We start from the raw sequence: 25206 nt of genomic DNA, 5'->3' as shown, positions 1-25206 counted from the left end.
GATGAAATAAATATAATTTTAATAGGAAATGTAATACTCCCTGGTCACAGCAACTTTTAAGGCAAGTTACAGGTACAACAGAAAGGTACAAACACATCAGGTTACTTTGAGGTGTTATTTTGACATTCTGATGAAAACGGCATATTCATACTCAAGTCTTAATTGTAATTTCACTTTTTAAAATTTCCTTTGAAATGTATTTACCTTTTGCAAGCCATTTGAGTGAAACATCAAAGATAGATTGAGTTATCTTTATGTTTACCAGACACCTTCAGATTCTGCATGTCTTAAGCCCTTGCAACATGTTTAACTTTTATTGCTAAAGCACTTTTATTCTTGTGGGGTCCCAGTTTGTCCAGGCTCTAACCCTGCTCAGTCAGGAGTTGGTCTGCAGTGGAAAACACTGATCCAGCTGCAACTGACACTGGGATTTCTCAGTGCTTGCAAGGTTATGGACTGACCATTACACCAGGCACAACCCCAGAACTGAAAATGCAGGTCCAGTCACAGAACAACGTCAGGCACAGGGAGCGCCGTGAAACCTTCAAGCCTATCCACAGATTTTAGTTTGCATTTTTATTTTTAATAGGCTCTTTCAGAATTGTTAGCAGAGTTATAATTAGGTTTCTATCAGCATAACAGCAAACACAGCTATCACAGTTTTAAAAGATACGACAGAAGAGAAAGTTTTCCTCCTTCACAAAAAGGTTGGCTGCAATACTCCAGTGTGCTGAAGACCAGGGTGAGAGCAGTGGCTGTTCCAGATCTCCTGCCACCACTACCTGGCTATAAGCTGTTTAGGGCTAGGAAATGCTGATACTATTTGTTCAAATAAACTTGAATGAAATAGAAAATGACAGGCAGTCACCTGACTTCATCTAAGAGAAAGAGCTCCCCATAAAACTTTCCTTTGAGAACAGAAAAAAAATACATATGGAAATTTCCTGTTGCTTTTAAGTGTACCTTTGATAAAAGAGGGAAACTGGAAGAAGTTTGACACAGCATAATTGAAGATTATTGTTAGATTGTTAATCCAATATGTATACCAGTTCAGAGCTTGTAGAGCATTGAGTGGTATTTCAACCTCATCTGTGCTTTCTCCCTGAAAATAAGATTTCACAGGAGCGGTTCAACACACTGCTCTCACAGTGACAGCCACAGCAGAAATGCCAGAGTGCGTGAGGCAGAGCAGGAGCGTGTGGTCAGGCACTTGTGGAAAGAAACGTACGTGACTTCACTTAGCAGTTAACGTAGGTAATGGCCGCTTCTCAGTTACATCAATCCGCCTTTTGGGTGGCTTTTGTCTCCAAATATATTTTGGAGGAGGTGTGGAAGGAGGGGGAGATGCTGCTGCTGAATGTTAAATGCAAAGCACTTGGCTGTGATAGGCTGAGGGGACGGGGATCCTCTGCCTATATATACTGGCAGCTGCATCCTCTGTGCTTTATAGCTGTCACACAGGAGCAAAGACAGACAGGGAGAAAGAGAGGAGAAGGAAGGACCTTACCAACTTGCTGTAAGTAATATTCTTTGTCTTTAAAGCCTTGTGGTTGTTCGATTCAAGTTGGTACATTTGGATTAGTGCAACAATTGGTTACTTGGAGTTGGAGCTCAGCTAATAAACAGCCAGCCTGTGTTATTTTAGGGATAATCCGGGATGCTCAAAAAAGCATTTCCTTTTAATCTAAGTTTGCATGATGTAGTGTGTGCTTCTAATTTTTGTGTGTACTTGTTTTTACATAATTTATGTCAGCTATAACCATTTATGTATGTTTCTGTGGAATACCATGCACTCAAAAGTTTATAGCTTACCTTTCCAAGTGCACCAGTTTTGAATAACCATGCAGACCCTGAGAAATTCTTTGCGAAATAGTCTGAATAATAACATTTTCAAAATAAATTCAGCACCTGACTTATTAAGGTGAGGTTTTTGTCAGATATAGCCCTTTCCCACTATCATAACAAAAACTCAAAAGGGAAAATTAGTAAGTGGCAGACTTGGCAGACTCTGTGCGAGTGACAGCAATGAATAAAACCAGCACTTTCTAGTTGGAAAATTAAATTATTAAATTAAATGCAGGGCCTATAACATATATACCTAACTCTTGCCATGTGCAAAAGTAGAAGTACAGAGTAGATCTAGTTCCTTTCTATTCACACTGAAATGAAATTCATTCTGAAGTCCTTATTTAAGCAATACTCCAATTGTCAATAGTAGAAATTCAGTTTAATAGTCACAACATCTGCAAAAACCTTCAGCTTCTTGGGTTCAATAGCAGAAACTCCTCCAGCAATGTCACTGTAGCATCCCAGACCTTTAAATTACACTATTTTCTGCAACAAACAGTTGGCAGAATAGAAAGTGCACTTGTCTCATTTATTGGAAAGATATATAGTTATTGCTTTTTTTGAGCCAGTGCAGTCATCAGTTTAAGGTGCTATTGGTGTCTGTGTGTTCTTCCTTTCTGTATTTAATAATAAGAGCTGCTCAAACGTTTTATTGATGTTAGTTTGTTTTTTTTAAATATTTTGCTTTGATCAACTTGAGAACAGGTGCTCATAAAATCACATCAAATATAGCTCCTTCCTCATTTACTATTTTTTCTTTTCTCTTTTTTTTTTCTTCCTTCTTTTTCCTTTTCTTTTTCTCTCATGCTTCTATTTTATTTTTTCTTTTATTTTTCCTTTTTTTTTTTTTTTTTTCCCATTATAATTTTCCTGGTAGTATTTAGCTATCTTTTACATTTTATACTTAGTTAATACATACACACATAAAAAATAATCTAAATTATAGATAACACTGTTAACAGAAATAATAAATAATCAAAACATTCTCTACAAGTGTATTTGATACTCTTATGTATGAAGTGCTCATTGGTATGGTTTAGTTTCAGATAAAGTAGAAAATGTTTTGTGAATGAACATGACACTAAATATACAATCTAAAGGTGAGAAACAGTTTTTGGTCACTTCACTAAAATAAAATATTACCATGTTCTAATTTCTGCACTCAGGTAGAAAGATTAGTTTAAACAAGGCATCAAAAGCTATGTTAACTTTAGATCATGTTATCTACTTGTCCTGTGACAAGTCCCAGCAAAATTAAAGATCAAAGGGCTTATATATGAATAAAAGTAAAGATGAACTCATATCATTTAAGATGAATATGGTTCTTGCTCTTGCCTGAAGTTAGTAGCAAAACTCAATCTTACTCAGTAAAGTAGGACTTCATCCAAAGAAATATGCAGTGTTGACAATATCAGTGGACGTTTGTTGGGAACAAAAGTCATAATATAGGACTCAGACATAATACATGTTTGATAAACTTACATTTTATCAACCCAAGTGAGGCTTTTTTAATGAATTTGCATAGACTGTGCTTTCAAAGTATCAGGGGTTGATAATTAGGCTGGGTGCCTCCTGAAAAGTTGTGCTCACCTCGGTTGGAGTTAAGCTGGCAGATGTTGAATATACTGAAATTAATCCTGGGAGGTGTGGGATGCCTGGGACATGGAGCCTTTACCAGTCTCTATGGCCTTGGTAGAAATAGACCACTATCAAGAGCTTCAGAGAGAGGATTGGTTTCTGTGAAGTTTCCATTTAGTTTCCGAAACTCAGCCTGCATTACTTTGCAGTTGAAGTCCCTTTGACTTAAGTGGATCTTTCCAAGTACACTCAGGTTGTAGCACTCAGCCCTTCAGAAAATATGTGTACTCTCAAGCAGTTCAGACCCTAAGAGCTGAGTTGTCTGAAGTATTTTGTTCCTTAGAAAATCCCGTTCCAAATTTCTAAAACATCTTGCCTACCAGGAACTTCTGCGCTCGTTGTGTGCATTATACACATTGCACAGGCACATGAGAGGCAGAAATGAGAAGTTTCCTGTACTGGTAAAAAGGTGAAGTAATTTGCATTTTTATAGTACTAACTGGGCAGCATTACAATTGTTAGATATTCAGTCTACTGGATGTGGCTTCTGTAGCAAATAATGCTATTAGGCGGATGGAGTGAGGACTGTAAGGAACAACTGAGGAGGAGAGTGAAAATAGGGATAAGAGTCGAAGTGGAAAGAAGATGCACAGATACACAGATATGGACAGACGTTCATTTTAACTTTTCAGTATTGCATTTGGGGAAAGGAAGAATTAAGTACTTTGCTTCCAGTTGAAGTAGATTGATGTATTTCAGTAGATTGAAGTGAATTGAAAGTTCATTAGAGGTTAACTAGATATTAGTTTATATCAATTTATAATGCTGCAGTAATTCATGGCAGATTTGGGGTGGATGCTTCACCCTCCCATTTTTTGTGCCTAAGCTTCCTGGATCTATTACCTATCCCATGCAAAACAGTGGGTTTCCTCTATAATTTAGTTCTTTTTCCTGAATTTTGAGAATGATGTTGCAACACTGTGTTATGAGATCCAAAACAATGTTAGGATGAGTCATTGGACCTCCTGTTCGTGGGAAGAACCTTAGCAAACAATGAATAAGAACTCAGTAATTATCTAAATGTGTAGCTGGCAACCAGAATTGACAAATTTCAGTTCAGTGGTGATAGCCCCAGTCACGAAATGTGTACCTGATGTTTAGATCCAAGGTTTATTTGCTTAACCTGATATCCAGAAAGAACTTTGTGCAAACTGCTAATAATAAAAATGGCAATAAATTATATCAACGTAGTATATAGAAAAAAAATGATGCAAATACTACTTGGAATGGAAAGAAATTTCAGATCTAAAAAAATCTAGGTAGTAAAGAAACAGTCACAAGCTGTATAACATAGTATCCATGTTGTAGTAATGTGATAAAGTACATTTATTTTTATCTGTGTCTGAGTTGTTTTGAGCTTATACATGATGCTATTTAATTTATGCCATTCAATTTATACTTTGGGAAAAGACTAAGTGAGCACAGAAACTTCTGTGTTAATGATCTGTCTTTGAGTGATATCAAGTAAAGCTGGAGAGCCAGTGAAAGTATGGTGAAGCTCCTATCTGTCCTGACATTGTACTGACAGTTCATTGGGCACACTGGCATTGGATTAAATGTTCAGCTGAACAGATCCATGTTTAAAAGTCCAGGGGAATAGCATTAAGTCAGTGCTGAGCATCAGTAGTGCTAGAAGACCAAATCCCCAGGTTCTGAGTCAGTTCACTCTTGGGCAACTCCCCTTAATTTGGCACTCATGGGTTAAATTCTTATTTTTAACAGCTTTCATCTCTGACCCCAGAGGGGGGAAAAAACAACCAAAACCAAGAAGAAACAAACAGGTTGCCATTGCAAAGTTCTTTGGAGCATGCTATGGAAATAAACTAATAAATTAAAAAAAAAAAATGACAGCATTGCTTAAGGGTTAAGGTTGAGGTGCCTTAGGAAAGAAGGAAAGCTGTGCAATATTAGATTTCTTCTGGCAAAAATCTAAGAACTAACCCAAAGAACTGTGCCTTTGGGTGTAATTAGTTTGCTGCCACAGAGAAGATCATTGATTACCACAGTCAATGCTGATTTATGTAGAAAGTTTATTAACATTTTCAACTGTGATCAAAGATGTGTTAAATGAAAACGCATGTAGGATTTTATTGAAGAAATAGAATCATCGCGGTTGTAAAGGAGGAGAAACAAAACTGCTTGCTTAAACAGTCTTTCAAAGGGGAGTTGACACACAAACCTGCCCATCGGGATACTCAAAGGACTGTAATGATGACAATTGGTAATGCATTTCCAGTGACTTAGTAGTGAGATCTGAGAAAGGTCCTAACTGCCCTTTCAGAAATATACAGTGAGCCAAATAAACACTTACATGGTGGTTAAAGAGAGTAATACAAAGCTAACACAATAGCAGCAAGTACAGCTATTCTCTGGGGGGCTGGCAGTTGCTCCTGTGCAGATCCCCACTTTCCTAAGTGGTTCGTGACCTACAGCAGCACCCTGCCTTCCTAAATAACAGCAGCAGCTGCTCGACAGAAATCCCAGATCCTCTATTTGTGGCAGCAGAGATGTCTCTAGGATGGTGTTTATCAATGATGTCTTTCTTTTGTAATGTGACAGTGCTAATTCAAGTATAATAAAGCCCAGAAGGGTCTCTCTTTTCTCAAAATGATGCCCTCAATTATAAATTCTCAGCAGAAATAACTGATATCTAAGAAATTGTCTCTTAATTACATAATATTCATATTATGCTTAACGTAATTATTTCCTTACAAAGTGAAGATCCGAAGGTATGTGAACTAGGCATAGTAATTATTTATGCCAGCAGCGAGTATTCTTGTTTCTTTCACCAATTTTCTTTCTGGATCCCAAGGAACAGGATTATTCACTCACTCTGAGTGTATAAAGACACTTGGGAGATTTTCGGAACTGTGATCTCAGCTTTGTATTGGCTGAACACAAAAGTTGGTGGGGGCCAGGACAGCAGGAGCAGGCACCCTGGCAATATAAGTTTATGTCTGCACAGCACTTTGCAGACAAACTCCAGCTCAATCATCCTACCCATACATCCCTTTAGGAGCACTCACCCCTTTCTGCCTGGTGCAAAGCATAACTGGTGCTGCAGCCCAGCGTCTGGGAAATAGGGACAGCCCCAGGCAGAGCTTCTTCCTTCTGCAAAATACAGTACAGATCAACTCTAAGTGAATTCTGATTCAACTCTAAGTGAATTCTGATTGAACCTCAACAAGAAGTAAGGTTTTGTTGTAAATGGTATAGCATGTGCATTTATAGTGAAAGAGCAAAGAAGCTAAATCTTGAAGCAAGACAAGAGGCAAGAAGTAGATACGATGACAGGGCAGCACAGTGGATTACTGTGATAACTGTGGTTGTTATAGTTTGTTATTATAGATAACAATAGAAACATGTAGCATGCTATTTCCTTAAAACTCTTCTTTATAAGACAAGAGGGAGCTGATTATTATGTGTGAACAATGACACGTTCTTGTGTTGACCAGCAGCAGAAGGGATTAAATCTGTGATTGATGAATCTTCATCAGTGTGCCTCTACTGCTCTTCTGAGATAAAGATAAGGCCTACCTGTGTTAATCTAATCTACTTCATGATGTAGACGTCAAAGCTGTAGCAGCCTGGTTTACTTCTGTGCAATATCCAGCTAAAGCTGGAGTGCAACAGAAATGCACTCCAGAATGAATGGAAAACAGAATGCGACATTGCGTGGGTATTGGCGTAATATGCAGAAATTAAAAATAAAAGCGTATGGTCTAGTTATTCCAAAAGGCCATGAGAGTCATCCTATAAATTACCTGAATAACAGTTCTGAAGCTAGTGACATTTTCTTTCAAAAGTGACTTATCTTTCTTTATAGGTTTTCTTTTCTGGTAAGTCCTAAACTCTGATACCCATGGATGCTGCAGAGTTCCGCAAGAGAGGGAAGGAGATGGTGGACTATGTTGCAGATTACCTGGAGAAGATAGATAAAAGACAGGTCTTCCCAGATGTGGAACCAGGATATCTGAGGCCCCTCATTCCGGACTGTGCACCCCAGGACCCTGAAAGCTTTGAGGATGTCTTTAAAGACATTGAGAAGATCATTATGCCAGGGGTAAGGAAAATGTGTCTGTAATGTAATATTCAATACTGCATCTAGGTATTCAAAGACTTTAAGGAACGTGTGGATGAAGGCTGTGCAGACAGACTTTCCAAACGGAAGCACCCACACTGATTAGCTTTTAAAAGGGAGGAGTCTGCTGTATGCCCATGGTTAAATGTGTTCCAACACTTTACACGACTAATGATTTCTGTTCTTGCTAGAAATAATCCAATCATTCTTTTGCTTGATGTGAGGCTTGCTTTTGGAAATAATTCCCTTTCCTCTCTTGAATCAGTTAAGGCAGAGCTTTCTAACTTGCAATTTCATGTTATATATTTGCTACTTGCAAAGCATATCAAACATTTTATAAAATGGGATTTTTATTTGTCTGCTGTTCATAAAGTGTTCTTTCAAGCTGATCTTTAAATGTTAAAATTGTCTCATGAGACTTCTTTTTATTAGAGTTGACTAGAAAGGATTCTCCCCAGTACTTTTTATGTTGACTTACTCTCCTAAATGTTGACTTCTTCTAGTACACTTTAAGACAGATGGTCACTACCTAAATATTAGTCTTCGGATAGATCAGTGATGAACAGACAATGCAAAACAAAGCATCTGGCATTTGTTCAACTATGAATTTTTCTTCTTGTTTTTCCACTCACGGTATACCTTTTTTATTTTAAATATATGCTTGTCTCCTAAGGACTCTAGGTAGCTTGAAGATAGCTGGATGATTAATAGATGCTAATAAAGAATCCCTCCTTTGGATCCCTGCAATAACCATTTTGGATTGCTTCTCTGGATGTAGATAGCTGATACGATTGCTATGTGACTAAACATGGAATCATTGCTCTGCAAATGTGTTTAGTCAGTGTACTGTAATACCAATTCCTTTTCATTGACCAATGTAAATATTTGATATTTGATATGTTTTTATCTTGTTTCTCTTGGAGCCAACCCTGCTGTCCTTTCACAGGCAAAAGCTCCACTAAAGTCAATGGAAATCGCTCCGCTCTTCTCAAAGATTTGTGGAGGAAATCTTACATCCAACAGAATTAAATCAGTGCACATTCGATAAGAGAATTATGGCCAACATATGTAAATACTTTGCTGCTCATAGATATGATTGTTGTTATAACATTTTAAAGACAGTTTATACCAAATGTTCATGCTAAATGATAATAAAGTAGTTAGATCCTGAAATATGTTTAGTTTTGAAAGCCTTTTTTACTTTTCACTAGAGGAAAATACTAACCATTCTTTTTTTTGTGAAGTAGAACAGAAAATACTTTGCTTTGAACCTATCACAATAACTTGAGAACATTCAATAAAATAATACCAAATTAAAAAATAAGAGATGAATCATTTGAGAATAGAAATTGAGGCATTGAATTCCAATTATGTCATCAACATGTCATGTTCCCTCTTACCTAAATTGTTTTTGCAAACAAATAGCAAATAAATTGACTTAGTAAAAGTGATACATTCTGAAGAAAAAAAAAAAAAAAAAGTTCTATCCAAAACTTTACTCTGGTATGAAATGTTAGTATTTCTCACACCATGAGCATGAGTACATAAATCACAGTTTGGTAACTCTGATTCTGCCTGAGTTTTTTATTTTAAGTGCTGACGTCTCACATGAGCACAGAATCACAGAGTCATAGGATAGCTGAGGATGGGAGATCATTTAGTCTACGCCCTTGCCCAACACAAGGTCAGTTAGACAGCACCATGACCAACTGAGTGTTGAATATCTCCAGGGACGAAGCCCCTCCATTGCCCCAATCACTCCATTGTCCTGTTCCAAAGTCTGAGCACCCTCACAGTAAAAAAAAATAAAATACGTTTAAATGGAATTTCCTGTGTTTCAATTTGTACACATTACCTTTTGTCTTGTCACTGGATACCACTGAGAAAAATGTGACTTCATCTTTTTTACCCTCCCATGATGCGTTTATACACCTTGACACAATCCCCACCGAGTTTTCTCCAAGCTGAATAATCACATCTCTCTCAGCTCCTTGTCATAAGAGTGATGCTACAGTCCATGAATCATCTTCACGTCCCTTCACAGGTCTCAATTCAGTATGTTCATGTCTTTCTTGTACTGGAGATCCCAGAACCAGACAAAAAATGATGTGTGAAAATGATGGAACTGTAAAAACACATGGAGGCAGGGAGTATAAGAAGAACGTAGGATAGGAAGAATTGTTAACATTTGTTTTAGACACCTTTAAAACTATTTGTAATTGATTTTAGGGACTTCTGAAATTGGCTATAGGGACAGTCTATCCCCATTATATTTTCCCTTCATCTTCTTCCCATACTTTTCTTGACAAGACTAGCAACTGTAAGTACACATAGTGTTTTTAGCTGTAGTGCTCTTCTAATGTTTTACTCAGGAATGTCATATTTCCAGTTTATAAATGAGGAATGGGGCATCTTCAAAGAGAATAAGTAATATGACAGAGGTTGTAAAACCTCACATTGCTCATAAGATATCAGTCCCACAAGTGATCCTTGTTTCATGTTGACACCTCTGCTGTGTTCAGATATTTGCTACTGTTTGATGGCTGAAAAAGTGAACATGGTATTCCTTCAGATGACCAAGGATCAATCAGTTGTGAAAAGAAATAATGATGTGTCCGTTGCTGCCTTTACCCAATAAGAGAATAAGTATTCTTGAGAGGTATAATTCTTTATTAAGACTTCTTGTGAAATTGGATGTAGACCCTGAAAGAGCAGTCCACTAAATGCTAATGGCCATAATGGTGCTAAGTTTCTTATACTAACACATGGACTGAGGGAACAACTGCTGGCCTCTGATCTCCACAGCAGGAAGCCAAGGTGGAAGGGATCTGGATGCAAAGATATCAGTGAGAGCACATTTCTCTCTGAGACTTGCTTTGTTCTCTGGAAATATATCTCCTCCTTTTTTAGAGCCCAAAATGGTCAAGTTTATTTTGACTGCAAGTGGTACCAAAGACACTAATTTTCCCCCCTCTAGAGCCATTATTCTATGAACTTTCAGCTGAAGCATCTACCCCTTCTATGTGGTAAGGGAACTATCTTGCTCAGACTAAGCAAGCCACAGAAAAAAAGACATCCATAGATGAGATCTAGGAAATAAAATGTGTCTGACAAGCATCATAGTGGTAATTCTGAGCCCACTTATGTATCAGTGTTTATCAGCAGAGGGATGAACAAACAAGCATCAATTATGTCACACTATTTGCAATATTTTATTGTGTCTCTTCCAACGTGGCCAAAGAAATGAATTTTACAGCTGATTCACGTGAAGGGGGGAGGGGAGGCAGAAGGAGAGGAAGAACCACAGCTGCACTTGCTGTAGGGCTTTTGACTTTTTCACTTTATGTGAGTGGTGCAACTGGAATCTGCTGTGTTTCATCAAACAAATGGCTCCCAGCAAGTAGGCAGTTTAACTTGATTAACCCAAGATGAATGTTACAAGTCTTACAGATCACAGAGGATTATGGCTGGGGAGATAAACAGTGGCAGCCCTAGCTTGTTATGGATGTCAGTGAAAGTCTGTGCGTGTGGGTCCTATCAGGAGTTGCTGTATATTGGGTATTTTAATCTGTTTTTTGTTTTGTTGTTAATAATCAAGTCCCACACCATTTTTTTTTCTGCTTTGTGAAAGAAGGTGTCTGCCACAAGTCCTCTAAACCTTCATTACAGCAAAGATCCTGGCTGTATATAAGACAGATAATCAAAAATATTCAGATTGGCTTGTCTTTGGATACATGATTTGAGAAGGTTTGGATGAGTGAAATCAAATATATGGCATGTACATTGCTAATTTAGATAATGGAAAATGGTAGTGGGTAGGAGCTGGTTTCATGTGAAAGGGTAGAGACATCTGAAATATTATGTATGCTGTACTGCAGTAGATAAAGTGACATCTGGTTCATTATCTATATGAACCAGATATCTATATTTATATATATATATATAAATGAATTTTATATATATGTATTCTATATAAATATATATAAGTATTTCATTTTATATATGTATGGGGTATTTCAGCCCACAGAACAGTGCAGTGCAGCTATCCCTGAGTTAGCTCCTTAAAGCTAACTATGTTCACTATGAAACCTTAGAAACCTTATCACAGAGTGGGAGAGAGGGGAGTTTGAAAGGTAAAATCTGTCAGAGGTGGGAATGCGGAGCAAAACAGTAAGGAAAACACCAAGCTCAAAGCAGGAGAGAATGTGGAAAATGAAGCTACCTTCAAAAACCCAGCAGTCTCTGGATTTCTAGCCAAGGAAAAACTTTCATATATTCTACTGAATTATTGCTTATAATCCATCTAGTTCTCTAGAAGCACATTTTCTTAAATTTGCCTTTTATCTTGAATATGAAAGCTGTTTTCATCAAACATATTGTATCATGTTATTTCCACTGAGCATTACAGCGTGGCAGTGCATTTCCTCTTTTCAAATTTTATTAGATTGGAGTGGTGGAGCACTATCAAGTATCTCACAAATTCTTAAAAATTGCTTAGATGTTACACAAAGTAATTCTTAATATGGTTGTTGCAAAGCAATTCACTAGATTTTGTGCAGTTATTGTGGTGTTCTTACATTAATATGTACAAGTTGGCATTGTACATAAATCATAATCGGTTATCAGAAGATGATAGCATATTTTTCTGCTGAAAGTATTGGATACTGGAATGGATTCTTTCATTTTGGAAGGAGGGTCTGTTTAGCTAGATTTGCTGTGTGAATTTTATCAAATAACACCACAGCGTGGGCAAGAAGAGTTCTATGGATCTCTGCTACACTATAAACACCCTTACTAAGTCTGTTGTGTCACAGAAATTGAAGAACAAAATACTCTCAAGAGTCCCTGAAAACAGAGGATTAAGAACATCACCCTGCACAGAAATCCACACTGCCACTGCTCATGCAGTCTGTATCTTTTAGGCAGAAAAGTGGAGAGCTCTAATTTGGGGATTGTTGGGAGGTGGGGACAAGAACTAAGTTCAGTTGAATATTTTCTTTCTAATTTGAGTAAAAGGGAGATCAAAACAAAACAAACAAGCAAAAAAAAAGTTAAGCTTTTCTAAAAAATGTGATACTGTGTTACAGCCAGGTAGTAGGGAACTGATGACTGGTCCCAGCCTCCAATCCTTTTTCTGATTTTGTGATAATTTGTTTCTCCTCTCTGCATTATTTAAGAACAACTATTTTTCCCTTATTACAGGTGACTCACTGGCACAGTCCATACTTCTTTGCCTATTTCCCTGCAGCCAGCTCCTTCCCAGCTCTTCTTGCAGACATGTTATGTGGTGGAATAGGATGTGTGGGCTTCTCTTGGGTAAGTTTATCAGGGTATTATGATTTTAAGCATTTCAGTAACATTCTTCAATGAAATCATTGATTAATAGCAGTGAAGTCACAAGACTAGTTTTATTGGTAAGTTTCCTTGACTAATTAAGTGTTTTCACTTAGATGCTCTGAATGATTCCAGTAGTAAAAGGATATTTTCCTCTTATCCCTGAAAAAATCAACAGCATTTAGAATTAGTAGTAGCAGTACAAGCTTACCAGTAACTCATTAAACAGTACGACTCTGTTGCCTGTCATTTGGTGGTGTTATTTAATGTGTCTTCGGGATGAATGGTAAACTATGTTAAAAAAAAACACATTCATATCAGATGGGCTCTTCTCAGAAAGGGTTGGTACTGGATGTGGGGGGAAAAAAATCCAACAGTTAAGATGTAAATCCTAGCTTTGACATTTGACAGTCACAGCTCTCTGTGAGGTCCAGTCTGACATTCCTAAATAAGTATTAGGAACACGAAGCACAAAGTGGCCTTCAGGTCTCTAATTTAGTTGATGGAGTTTTCTCTATAGTCTAAAGACAGAGGGAGAAAGAGAGGGACTTGCTCTGGTGGATTCTATTTCTCTTCATGCCCTAATGAGGTTATTCCCTCTGTTCTGTTTTTCAATGCAGGCTGCAAGTCCAGCATGCACAGAGCTGGAGACTGTCATGCTGGATTGGCTAGGGAAGATGATTAATTTGCCTGAAGAGTTTTTAGCTGGGAAAGATGGACAAGGTGGAGGAGTCATTCAGGTAAGAGCGGACATGAAAAAAGAACATCAAGTATGTGGTCCTTACAATTTTGTAAAACCTTCATACCAAAACACTAATAAAGGAAAGATTATTCTTTTTCTGCCACCTGGCTTCCTTTCAAGTTTTCTGAAAGACTGATACACTGTGAGAATGATGATAGGTGAGTAGGAACATTCATGAAAGTAATGAACAAAACAAAGCTCTCAGATTCTCTTCTCCATGAAAAATTGATAGTGGCTCAATCTAACAGCACAATATGTGCTTAAAATTCAAATAATGATGTTGAAAAATCATGTAAGATTGAACCTTAATTTGTTTATAAGGTGAAGTGAACACTGGGAAGGTTAGTAGCAATGTGCAGTAATGTTTAATGTTTGAAAATAATTATAATAATAAGCAACAACAACAAAACCCTTCACAACGATAAATATACCTGAGGATTATGCAAAGACCACCATGAAAAGGAGTTACAAAGTCTTCCATAAAGTTCATGTTAAACACATTTAAGTATTTGCTTCACTCAGGTTCCAAAACAGCCTTTCTTTTTTGAGAAAAGTGTCAGAGATTAAGCAATGGAGAAGAATATAGCAGAGAACCTACTATATTTAGAAATAACATATTTGAAAAAGATAAATAGATTTTTTTTTAGTAAGTTGATATGATTTTAAGAAGTTTTCCTTATATAATAAAGTGAAATATTAGAAAGTTAGAACAAAATGAAGATGCTTAAAATTTGAGCCTAAAGGGTTCTGTCATTAGATACTGCATTGTAGCCCAAAAATTGTATTATCTTAAAAAATAAAACAAATTTTGGAAAGCTGACTGCTTAATGAAAGCCTACAATGTCTGAACAGAGTATTTGTACAATAACGAATATATTGTCAGTGGACAAACTTGCATGTATAGTAAAACTATTGTATTTGTCTGCTATGGCTTGTTCCTCTAGTGCATGTTTCTACAAATGCACAGACTTTGGTCACTCTATTCATCTAATTAAAATAGATATTTTCTGTGGTAAGGGCTGAATTTTAAGTAGTTTTTCTGTACTCCTTTGATAATCTCTGAAGTCTTGTGATTGGAGATGAGGGCACAATCTGTTTTATCCCGAGATAGGCTTCTAAAATACATCTGAACTTTATGCTAAAAGTGGGGGCTTCTTTCTTTGATCTCAGCTGCAACTGCCTACAGCATATTCCAATCAATTCTGCCTCACACCTTTCCAGGCAAGCATGAATTTAACTCAACTGCTGTAATTCTCCAAGGCAGACCAGCACCTACACCAATGTGTCTGCAGAGTAACTCTTTACTCATCGTGCTTCCACCGCTAGGACCTTTTTCATTACAGTTACAAGGGAGGGGGCTATGTTCAAGAAACCCAGCTTTCGTCATGCATCTCTGTTATTTATTTTCTACCAGTGAAAGCAAGCAATTATGCCTGATGATTATCAGGAGGAAATACTGCCCTTCCAGGCTGACAGTGCTGGATTGCCCATAATTTTCATCAGATACCAGTCAGTTTCAAGAATCGAAAGTGTGCTCTGTGTTCCTGCTTCTGATGAAGTCATTTGTGCTGCATATCTTCTTGTCTTGCTCTTGAAACAATAATGATATAAATAAGAAAGCATGAGGCAAAAGCAACATGAGTGTGTGAAAGTGCCAGTCATTCCCTTGGTAAATACCAAGTAATTATTGTAGTATTGGGTAAAATGGAGCCTGTGAAAATTAGCTCTTAATTACATCTGAAAGTCTATGTCAATATGAAGCACTTTGTTGTGAGCATGATGACACTTGAAAATGGCAGAAGATGAAAGAAAATTTCAGTTCAGAGCTCTGGTGGACATGAACATCAGCTCTTACTGATATTTTTTCCGCCTCTTGAGCCTGCTTGCCATGGCAACCTTTGTTTGCTTGCGGTAAAAGGAAAGGTATCATCATCCTTCACTTAATGCAGAATACAGCATTCAAGAGGAGACAAAAACAGCTTTTAAAAATGAGAAAGCAACTTTCTTCCTGAAGCTTGTCTGAACATAGCACACATATCCTGCTGTTCACTCTAGATAAACTGCTGAAAAGTGTACATACTTTGAATTTTAAAGAGTTTTCTTTAAACTGCAAAGAAAAAGTATTTTAAGAGTGAAACAAAATTAGACTCAGCCTATCTTTGGTCTGGCAAGAAACACTCCCGATTTATCTTTCTTGTCAGTAAGCCGAGGACTTCAAGAACCATGGGATTTTTTCCTCAAAATTATTTAGTGAAAGAATGGTGCCAAATGAATAAAATGACCTTACAAACCACGTTTTGCAAACACTGTTATTCAAAACAGGTGACTAATGGAAATTGAGGCAGAGTAAAGAGGCATGCATCTATCAAGAGACACCCAAATGCATTTCCAGGTGCCTTTAGGTTATATTCCAGCTTTGCTAAATGGAGGCAAGATTCAGCTGCACAGCAGGCCCTTTCCTGTTCAACCTTGCTTCCATGTAATGAAATTCATACAAGAACTTTTGCATTTTCTGATTAGGCACCAGCCTGGATGAACAACAGCTAGGATGCCAGAACATCTTGTGGCACTCCTCAGAAGAATGAGACTGCACTTGGGCCCACTCAGCCAGGCAGTCTGCAGAATGGTGGAGGCTTAAATTTACAGGTCTCAAATTAATGCCTTCACCTTTTGAATTTCCTACAGCCATTTTCATGGATATATCTGTTCACATTTCTTAAACATATATATTCCCTATATGTCTTGGAAAGACGCTAACAGTTTTACAAGGCCTTTACATTTCCAAAAACAAAGAAAAAATATATAAAGTCATTTTCTATGCATATACTTGAAAGATTTTCAAGTGTCCCCTTAAATATGTATTAAAATAACAGTATCAGTATTTTTTTCACATATATTAAATGCAGGGGTGCTAGAGTGACCTATACTGTGAATAACTTAGGTTTAGAAAGGTTGCTCTGCTTGACTTGTCTGGTACAAGATGGAATTAGGCTAAAATGTGCACACAGGTTTCATGTTGCTCAACCTCATGCAGGCATACAACTTTCCTGAAAAACTGTATAAACACCACAAGAAGTTGCAACAGTTTGCAAAAATGAGAAGTATTCTCCTACTGAATCACTGGAAAGGGTATTTTTGGCAATATAGTCTGATTAGACAGGCCCATTATGATTGTCTTCTGGTAATGCAGGGTTCTTTAGGAGTTTATTTACAGCTTGTGAGAAAACAAACCAAAATGTGCACATACCAAAACAAGCAAACAAGCAAAAACCAAACAGCTTCTCAGCAAACAGATGGCATTCTTGACTAAAATATTCTTCATACCTCCTTGATATCTTGATCTTCAGAAAACTGGCCACCAAGGACCCGAGTTGTCATAATCTAGCTCACAGCTGTTTCTTATCTAATGGTGTGCTGAGCATGGCAGAAACAGTTTTGGTAACAAAGATCTGATGAGAGAAATTTCTCATCAGGAAGCTTACACTATGTGAGATTCATCCCTCACTTTGTCAGCTAAACACTGAACACACAAGGCACCTTTAGAGGACTAGTCACCTCATGCCAGGATTTTGTCTAAATCAGAATTATTGCTTTCTGGATAAACCTTATCTCTCTCTGTACTAGGGCACGCTTAACAATTAGGCTATCTGAGATATCTAGCTTTTTAGATGGCTTAAGTAAGATAAAATCAGGTTTTGAAAGTTCTTCATTTGTAAGGTAGCATGGCAATGCATTTAATAAATGTCTAAGGGCTGTCATTTTTCCTGTTTACTCCATTCAATTACAGCTGGATTGAGGGCTTACTCAGTGTTGAGATGTTGATGTGTAAAAGGCAGCTCTGTCTCTCATGAATAGCTCAGCTAACTTCAGTGTTAATTAGGAGAAAGTCTAAGTTCAGCGGGATCCTTTTCTTGTATGAAATCTGTAGAATTAGGCCCATCCTGAGGGAAGAAATAAGACTTCCTAAATAATTAATCATTTTTTTGTAATTAGTATGTATACACAGGTTTTCAGTAGAGGGAGGGTAGAATTTTGATACAGAATAAGAAACATCACTTCAAAACCAGCTTGTTGACTGGGGATATTTATGAGACATTAAAAGAAGCAACTGTATTCATTGCAGGGGTACGTGCTTGGCAGAGGAAGGCTGACGTGACAATTGCTCAACTTTGAAAGTACCTAAAAACTCTCTCTTGCATATGGACACCCAAAAGCAATGACATTTATGAACATGTGCTTACAAAATGTTTCTTGTAGCTTAAAAGAACAGTTTAAAGCACGTTTCATCTGCCTGTTCTAGAGAAAAATAGACAAAATAACTTGTGGAAACTTGTATTCTCCCATGAAATTTGCAGAACAGTTAATAAAAAATTCCCCATCTTTATTGCCACAGAGTATCCAGTACAAATTTAAATTCTTTATATTTTGTTAGTCACAGTGCAATTCAGAAATACTGGGTGACTGTTCCTTTAATCTGTGTTTTTGATGAAGGGAAAGTATATAACTAACACTTGGAAAAACAGTCAGCTATATTGAATCATAGCTTTTTTGCTCTTTCTGTGCTTTTTCTCTTTTGACCACAGCAATTGACTTTCCCAGGGTAACTCTAAATATCATATAAGCTACGCACATTGCCTGACAGAAATAAATGTTGTCAGTCAGATTCTAATTGAAGTTTTATGTGTGGAGATCCAGAGTAGCAGAAATAAACAGTTACTCTGCCATTGCTATCGGTCAATAGATGATCAATGTCTGATTCTTGAGAGTCTTTTTACATGCCTTTAAGCCTGTGAGTCCAGCTTTCTAGCACTGATTGCAAGGTTGGTGCCTAAACTGAACATGCATAGAAATTACAGAGAGCAGACAAAAAGAGGCATCAGGGAAGAAGAGACAAAAGTCAAACAGTTTCCTCCCTTGCTGTCATGCATACTCTTAGGAAGCATGAAATTCCGCAATTTCTCATATGCAGTTTCTGTTACCAACTTCACAAATTCATACAAAAGAAAATGGTACTTTTCTTTTGGAATGTCTTCCTTTTGAATTTTCCTTCAACTTGTCCCACAGGGAAGTGCAAGCGAGGCCACCCTGATTTCACTGCTTGCTGCAAGAACAAAAACTATTAGGCGGGTGCAGTCAGAAAACCCTGAGTTAACAGAGGCAGACATCATGGGCAGGCTAGTGGCCTATGCTTCTGATCAGGTGAGTACCTCTCAAAAACATGGACCTGGAAACATAATGTCTATACTTAAAACTTCAGCCATCTCAATAGTCAAATGAATTAATGTACAGTCTCTTTGGATAGGGGACTAATTGGTTTTGCTTGTTTAAATCTTATAGTACAGCATAAGCGGGCTGGAATGTATGTGTGCTACCATAATACAAATAGTAACTATCTGGAGATCAGTGTCACATAAGTATTGCATCTCTGAAAAAAAAATCTCATTTGAAGTAAATAAAGATATTTGAGTAAGGTGTTAATTTCAGTTGTGGAGTAAGTCTAGACAAACTTTTCTCACATCTAGGCTTGTGTGTCCATGTGTGCACACATTATTTTCCTCTTATGTGAATACTTGAAAACACACAAACATACATCCTCCCCCATATGCATGCACGGGTGCCCGTGCATGCACACAGACAAGCCAACTGCATGAATATAAAGCAAATTTTTCATAGTACTTGAAGAAGCCCAAAATCTCCATGCATCAATCCAGCTGAGAAATCTTCTAAGAAAACAGAATATGTAATCCTTGATTTCTGTGAGTGCTATTTAGCAGACTGAATTAAGCTAAATTCTCAGCAGGCCAGGGCTGTGAGAGGCTTTTACTACTAATGAAAGCAAATTTTAGTCTTATGAGTTCTGCTGCTCCTACCTTTCTAAAACTCTAATCCTACTGAAGGGCCAAGCAGTGTTGCTTCTCTCAATAGCTGTGACATTTTCTTATCTAAATGTCAATGAGATAGAAGGAAAATTCTTAGCACTTGATGTTTAATTCAAAGTAATATCTGATTATATAAAATAAAATGACTGGGTTTTAGGTTTGCCTCGTTTTACTACTAAGTGTATGTTATAAAGCAGTGGAAAGCAATTAAAGAGTACATTTTCACTTTGCTGGTGAGAAAAAGGACTACAGCTGTAAGGTGAGAGCCATCAGGACAAGAATATATGAGGAAAGATAACTGTTTTCAAATGACAAAAAGGATTTTTGTTCTTTTTTTTTTTTTTTTTTTTGTCTGGAGTGCAAAGGTCTGTGTTCTGCAGATCACCAGTCCCAGGTCTCAAACTCTAACCCCGTAGTGCACAAAGCCTGTTACTTGTTTTCATTTTTTTGCCCCATGTAAATGTCTGACCTGAAATGAGAACTGACAGGCCTCCATGCCTGCTGAAGGTCAGGGGATCTTATGTTTACTGAAGGATTTGCCTTAAGATATTGCTGATCTTTCAAAGCAGATTGTTGCAGAGCTCGCCGGTCCTTCTCCATTAAGAACAGACCTGCGTGACTCATAGGCAGTAATCCACAAAAGAAAGTAAGCCTAAACCATGCTGTGGCAGAGAAAACCATGCACCAACAGAGCGAAACAGTGCAAGACTGCTTTAGGAAGGAGGCAAAGACCTGACCAGTAGGGAGGCCCAGAGCAGAAAGCTGAACTCAGATCTCGCATATCTTAGGAGATCATTTTAGCTTCCAGTTATTTCAGGAAAGTCTCTTTCCGTTTGAAATTGTTCTGCTTTGTATTAATGAGTACAGAGCAGGACTGGCAACAAAGCTTTCCCCAGTGACTACTTGAGGGTTTGGAGCCGAGAGAAGCACCAGGGCTGTGCTGGCTGAGGCATGTATTGTGAGAGCCGCTGAATGTGAGACCTCAGAGCTGGGAGGAGCATCCAGCTACCCCTGGCAGTGCTCACCCAAATGTTTGGGACCAGGACAGAAGTAAGGGTAGTCATTTGATGTTCTCAGATTTTCTCAGACCATCTTCATCAACTTTTGTTTTGTTTCGTTTCCTCTGGCTGCCTCAAGCAGCTGCCCACTCATTTCACCAGCTCCTGCTTGGTTCCTTGCTGTCCTTGAGGATGGTGGGAGATTCCTGAGTTCTTTGCTGAGCACTGGGTCAGCAGCAGGTCCCTAAAGATTAGTAATCCAAATGAATCTTGGTGTTTTTAACCTTAAAATTGTAAATGGCTATAGTTATCAAAGAGCTTTGTTACAATTTTGAAGACTTGAGGAAGCAATTCTCAGGTTCTGACTAGCTAAGAACCTCAGTGTATTGCCATAGCTTACTTATTTACGATTCTTACCTTGTACAATTTGGTTATAAAATACCTCTTTCCATTGTATACTTGAATGAAGTATTGTATTACTATGGTAAACACATTGTGTTCCACTTCAAAGGCAGGCTCCATGCGTCTAGACTTCCAAGTTTTCTCAAACCGGTGCCTAATTAGTTGACTGAAGTAGTTTAACAAGAGGCACTATTGAGGTGCAAGTTAATAGTAAATCTACCTTTAAAATGTGTTCCATGGATATGTTGAAGTTGAAAGGCAGAAACTTTATCTTCATCTAGTCTTGTTCAACTTATGTTTTGGGTTAATCTTCTCCATGATTACATGCTAATTAGAACAGAATTAGTAAGTGCTCTTGTACGCACTAGCAAGAATCAACAAGAATAGCACAGACATTATGAATGAGAGCATTCAGGACATGACAAGATGGAGAATTTTTCAAATTATTGATGATTAATGAAATATCAGAAGGTGAAAGATAAGGTAGTTTTGTTTGTTTGATTGATTTTTCGGTTTAGCCATTCCTTAAAAGAATATTTTGTGGCTAAACATACCTTTTATTATCAATACATTATTATTGTATTGTGCTTCACATTTTAAAAAATTTCTTAGTAATTTACTTCTCTTTTATGAGTTGTTCTTTATGTTCTAAAAAAATATATTATTGTAGGAGAATCCAAATAAAATGGATTATATGCAAAATAAATTAGTGAGAATAATCCTTAGTTACCTAAAAAAATAAACGAATGATTGAACAGCAAATTATTTAGTAGGTAATCAGAAACAAATGGGTCATGCAAGACAATATCTCAGCCTATACTATATCATGTCATATATATTTTTATGGTTTGGTAAAGCTGTATAGCATAAAAATATGCTCTCAAGCAACTAAATTATTATCAGGCAGGATGATTATCTGCATAGTTTTTGGTTGATCTGGAGCCAAATCCTGAAGCTCATAATCAATTCTGCCTAATTGAAAGCAAGTTAATTAAAGCTCTCACTAAGGTTAATTGAATTCTTGTCTGAATGAGACCATGGCAATAGTTTTAAGAATACTTCAGGATTTCTGGTGGTGTATTTGTGTATGTGTGTGTATGAGTCTGTGTATATATATATATATATGTGCGCCCATCTGTCTGTGTGTCTATCTATATGAAAGAAAGAGAGACAGTCCTTAATAATATATGTTACATACCAGCAACAGTTCCGGGGTCTCAAGTGTTGCTTTACTTTAAATAAATGATTCTTTCTTTCAAATTCAAATGAACTTCTTACATTCCAATAAAAGGTGTCTGTCTTAAAACTTTCCCATTTCCTTGCAGGCTCATTCATCAGTGGAAAGGGCTGCATTAATCGGTGGTGTGAAGATTAAAAATGTTTCTTCAGATGATAAATTTACTGTTTGTGGTTCAGCCCTAAAGAAAGTTTTGGATGAAGACAAAGCTTCTGGTCTTATCCCATTCTTTGTGAGTACTGGATTTTAATTCATCAGTGGATTTATTCTCATAAACTGTTTTTGAGATGGGGAGATGATCTTATTCCTAACAGAGGGATTGATAGGCAGAATAGCCCATCAGTAGTTTCCATGAATGTTCTTCATACACGTGAACTTTGCTAGAGTCATTTCAAATATTTATACATTCATGAAAATAACTGTAATCTGGGGCATTCTTGAAATTTAAGAGGCACTTTGCAGGAGGAGCAATTCATTTGACCAGCTGGTTGCACTTGTGGGCAAAAATGATGTTTTAAAAGGAGATGAAGTTATACTAGACAGTTGAATAAATTCAGGTGAATTTTGTATTTGCATCTAATCCTGCAACATTATAATCTCCTGGCACTTGAGTTCCGAATCACCTTTTCTACAAAGGTACAGCTTGATTTTTCAGGTTCTAACTTACATGTAAAACAAATCAAGCGATATCTTTAAAGGATGGTATCTCAATTTAAGCAAAAAAAAACTAACAAACAAAAAAAACACCACTTTCCCATCCTCACTACTTTAGCAAAGAAAGGAACCTCCATAATGTACGCCAAATATCAACAAGATTAGATGTTGTCAGACAGGTATTTGTGAGTATGTGACTTATCTCTAACAAGTCAGCTATAGCAAATCTGGCTGTGGTGGTTTGAGGTGTCATCCATTGTTTTTATCTGCCTACTTTCCTTTTCAGAGATTCTTGCTTCCACAGTACTCCAGAAAAAGCAAATTGTTTGTATCTCAGTAGCTAATGCTCATAATCCTGCAGTTTTTGACAGAGAACAGTTGTAGATTGCTTACAATTGGATAGTTTGGTTCTTCTATTATCAGTACCTGATTAAAAAGAATATTTGATTATTCATCAGATCAACTCCTTCTGTCAGGTCAGAACACCATCTCACAAATTCTATTTATTTATTTATTTATGCTTGGTGGAGTAACTAACTTTTTTTTTTTTTCTTACATCAAAAATGTTTTGCTCATTTCCAAGCATTATTCCTCTACAAAACTTGGTATCTTGATCTAGACCATGATCTGCATGGACTTATAAGTGGGTGCAATATGCTAGTAATAATATGTTTTTACTGGCCTTCCATTAAAGAAAAGCTCCTTCAGAAATGTTCAGAAATGTGATTTTTTAAACAGAGTCAAAATATCTTTTTTTTTTTTTTTCTCTCCCCAGAAAAGCCATGTCTGACAACAATTGTTCTTTTCTTTCATGTGGTAACATTTTGAAAAGTGCTAATGTGACTTAGATTTCTATGAACTGTTTCAGAAAAAAAAAAAAAAAAGAAAATAGCAGATTAAGCTTGCTTACAGTCATGGATAAGTGCCAAATGGGACAAAGAAGCTTAAATTTCACAAAGCCTTTTGAATATGTAATCTTTTTACTCTTGTTATTACCCTTTAGTTTTATGTATTATGAGGATGAATAGAATGAAAAGTGTTTGTCATATGTGCACTATGCTGCAAGTTTTGAGGCTGTTTAGAATTGGCAAGTCTTTGGGATAACCAAGCACATCCCATCATTTGCTTTGTAATATCAAAAGCCTATGATTGAGAAACAAAGCATCTATAGTGCTGCTTACATGAACTTTCTTCTGCTCCTGTTGACGTGGAGATACACCGTAAGGTGTGTTTTATTTCTCTGTTATGTTACACTAGCTCATAATATTTGATATAAGGTCCTATTTGTTTATCTTTCTGTTAATTTTAAAGAATTCCACGTACAGCATTATATCACGTTTCCTCACATTAACAAGAAAGTTAATGTTTTCTCCTCATCTTCTGTCCATTAACAAAAAATACAGCTTGTCCCCCATAAATATTCATTCCTTATTAATCTTTCTATGTTTAGCAAGAGGAAATAAAAAATTCTGTTTTATGCATTCAGCAACACCTTTACAAAAGGTGATTCAACTGTTGTTTTTTTTCTTCCTCTGTTTGCTTAGCTGTGCAAAACAGGCTTTCAAAGGCAGCACAGGCTCAGTCTGTGTTAATATGGCCTGTGCCAGGTCTTCCATTTATTTGTATACATAAAACATGTCAGCTTAGATTAAACTAGATCTCATTATCCTTATGGTTGGCCTCTTAACTCAAAAGGTGTGTTAATTCTCTGTCATGCTGAGCAGCAGTCCATGCACTGTATTAATGCTCCCTTTTCTGGCTTGCAGATTTCAAAAGCCTTTCCATTTCTTTTGTTCTTGAGTAATTTGGTGCTATTTTATTTTGTTCTGGTGACAAAGATATGCACATTGCCAAGGAAACACCTTACGCCACTTTATTCCTTGTCTCCCTGTATTCACTGATCCTTCACTAAGGCGAGTGATTCAACATGAAAGCAAAAAGTTTAACAGAAGAAATTCTGCCCGAAGAGACTTGGAAGAGCAGAGAGAAAATTCCTAATGAAGAGATCTTGGTTGCGTCCAAGCTGATGCACTCTTATCAGCAAAAGAAAAGTTTTGTAGGGAATTAAAGGGAAAATGCAAGCAAATTTTCGTGGTTTATATGCATGGTCCTGCTCTTAAATTCAGTGAACAAATGAGGAGTCATTATACTGAAGTTGCTTGCAGAGGTGAGTGGAGAATCAGGGGGTGCATTTGCTTGATGTGAAGGAGGTTCTGTCATTACAGCAAGCTGGTCATTACAAGTTTGCTTTTCACATACTTAAGATTTGGTAATCAGCTTTTTTTTGTTTGTTTGTTTGTAGGGAGAAATTATCTTTAAAAAGAACCTTAAGAACCTTTTATTTCTTATCCACCATCTTTTAGCACTAGGAGCGTGTATATTGCTTCGTTGAG

General features: G+C 37.0%; 1 protein-coding gene across 1 annotated transcript in view; it reads left to right on the top strand.

Annotated features, from left to right (window-relative positions):
* Nucleotides 1-7348: 7348 nt before the first annotated feature.
* The window catches only part of LOC311206369 (fidgetin-like protein 1), a gene marked incomplete at its 5' end in the record, with an annotated part of 54798 nt that continues 36940 nt past the window's right edge, over nt 7349-25206 (top strand). The window contains 5 exons of the mRNA XM_084281649.1: nt 7349-7549; nt 12770-12883; nt 13522-13641; nt 18708-18842; nt 22248-22391. Coding sequence (XP_084137775.1) covers nt 7349-7549; nt 12770-12883; nt 13522-13641; nt 18708-18842; nt 22248-22391 — 714 coding nt within the window. The remainder of the gene's footprint in view (nt 7550-12769; nt 12884-13521; nt 13642-18707; nt 18843-22247; nt 22392-25206) is intronic.

The sequence above is a fragment of the Netta rufina genome, assembly GCF_964035555.1.
Source record: "Netta rufina genome assembly, chromosome: 2".
NCBI lineage: Eukaryota > Metazoa > Chordata > Aves > Anseriformes > Anatidae > Netta > Netta rufina.
Note: the sequence above shows the minus strand (reverse complement) of the source record. Positions and strands in the feature narration are given on the sequence as shown.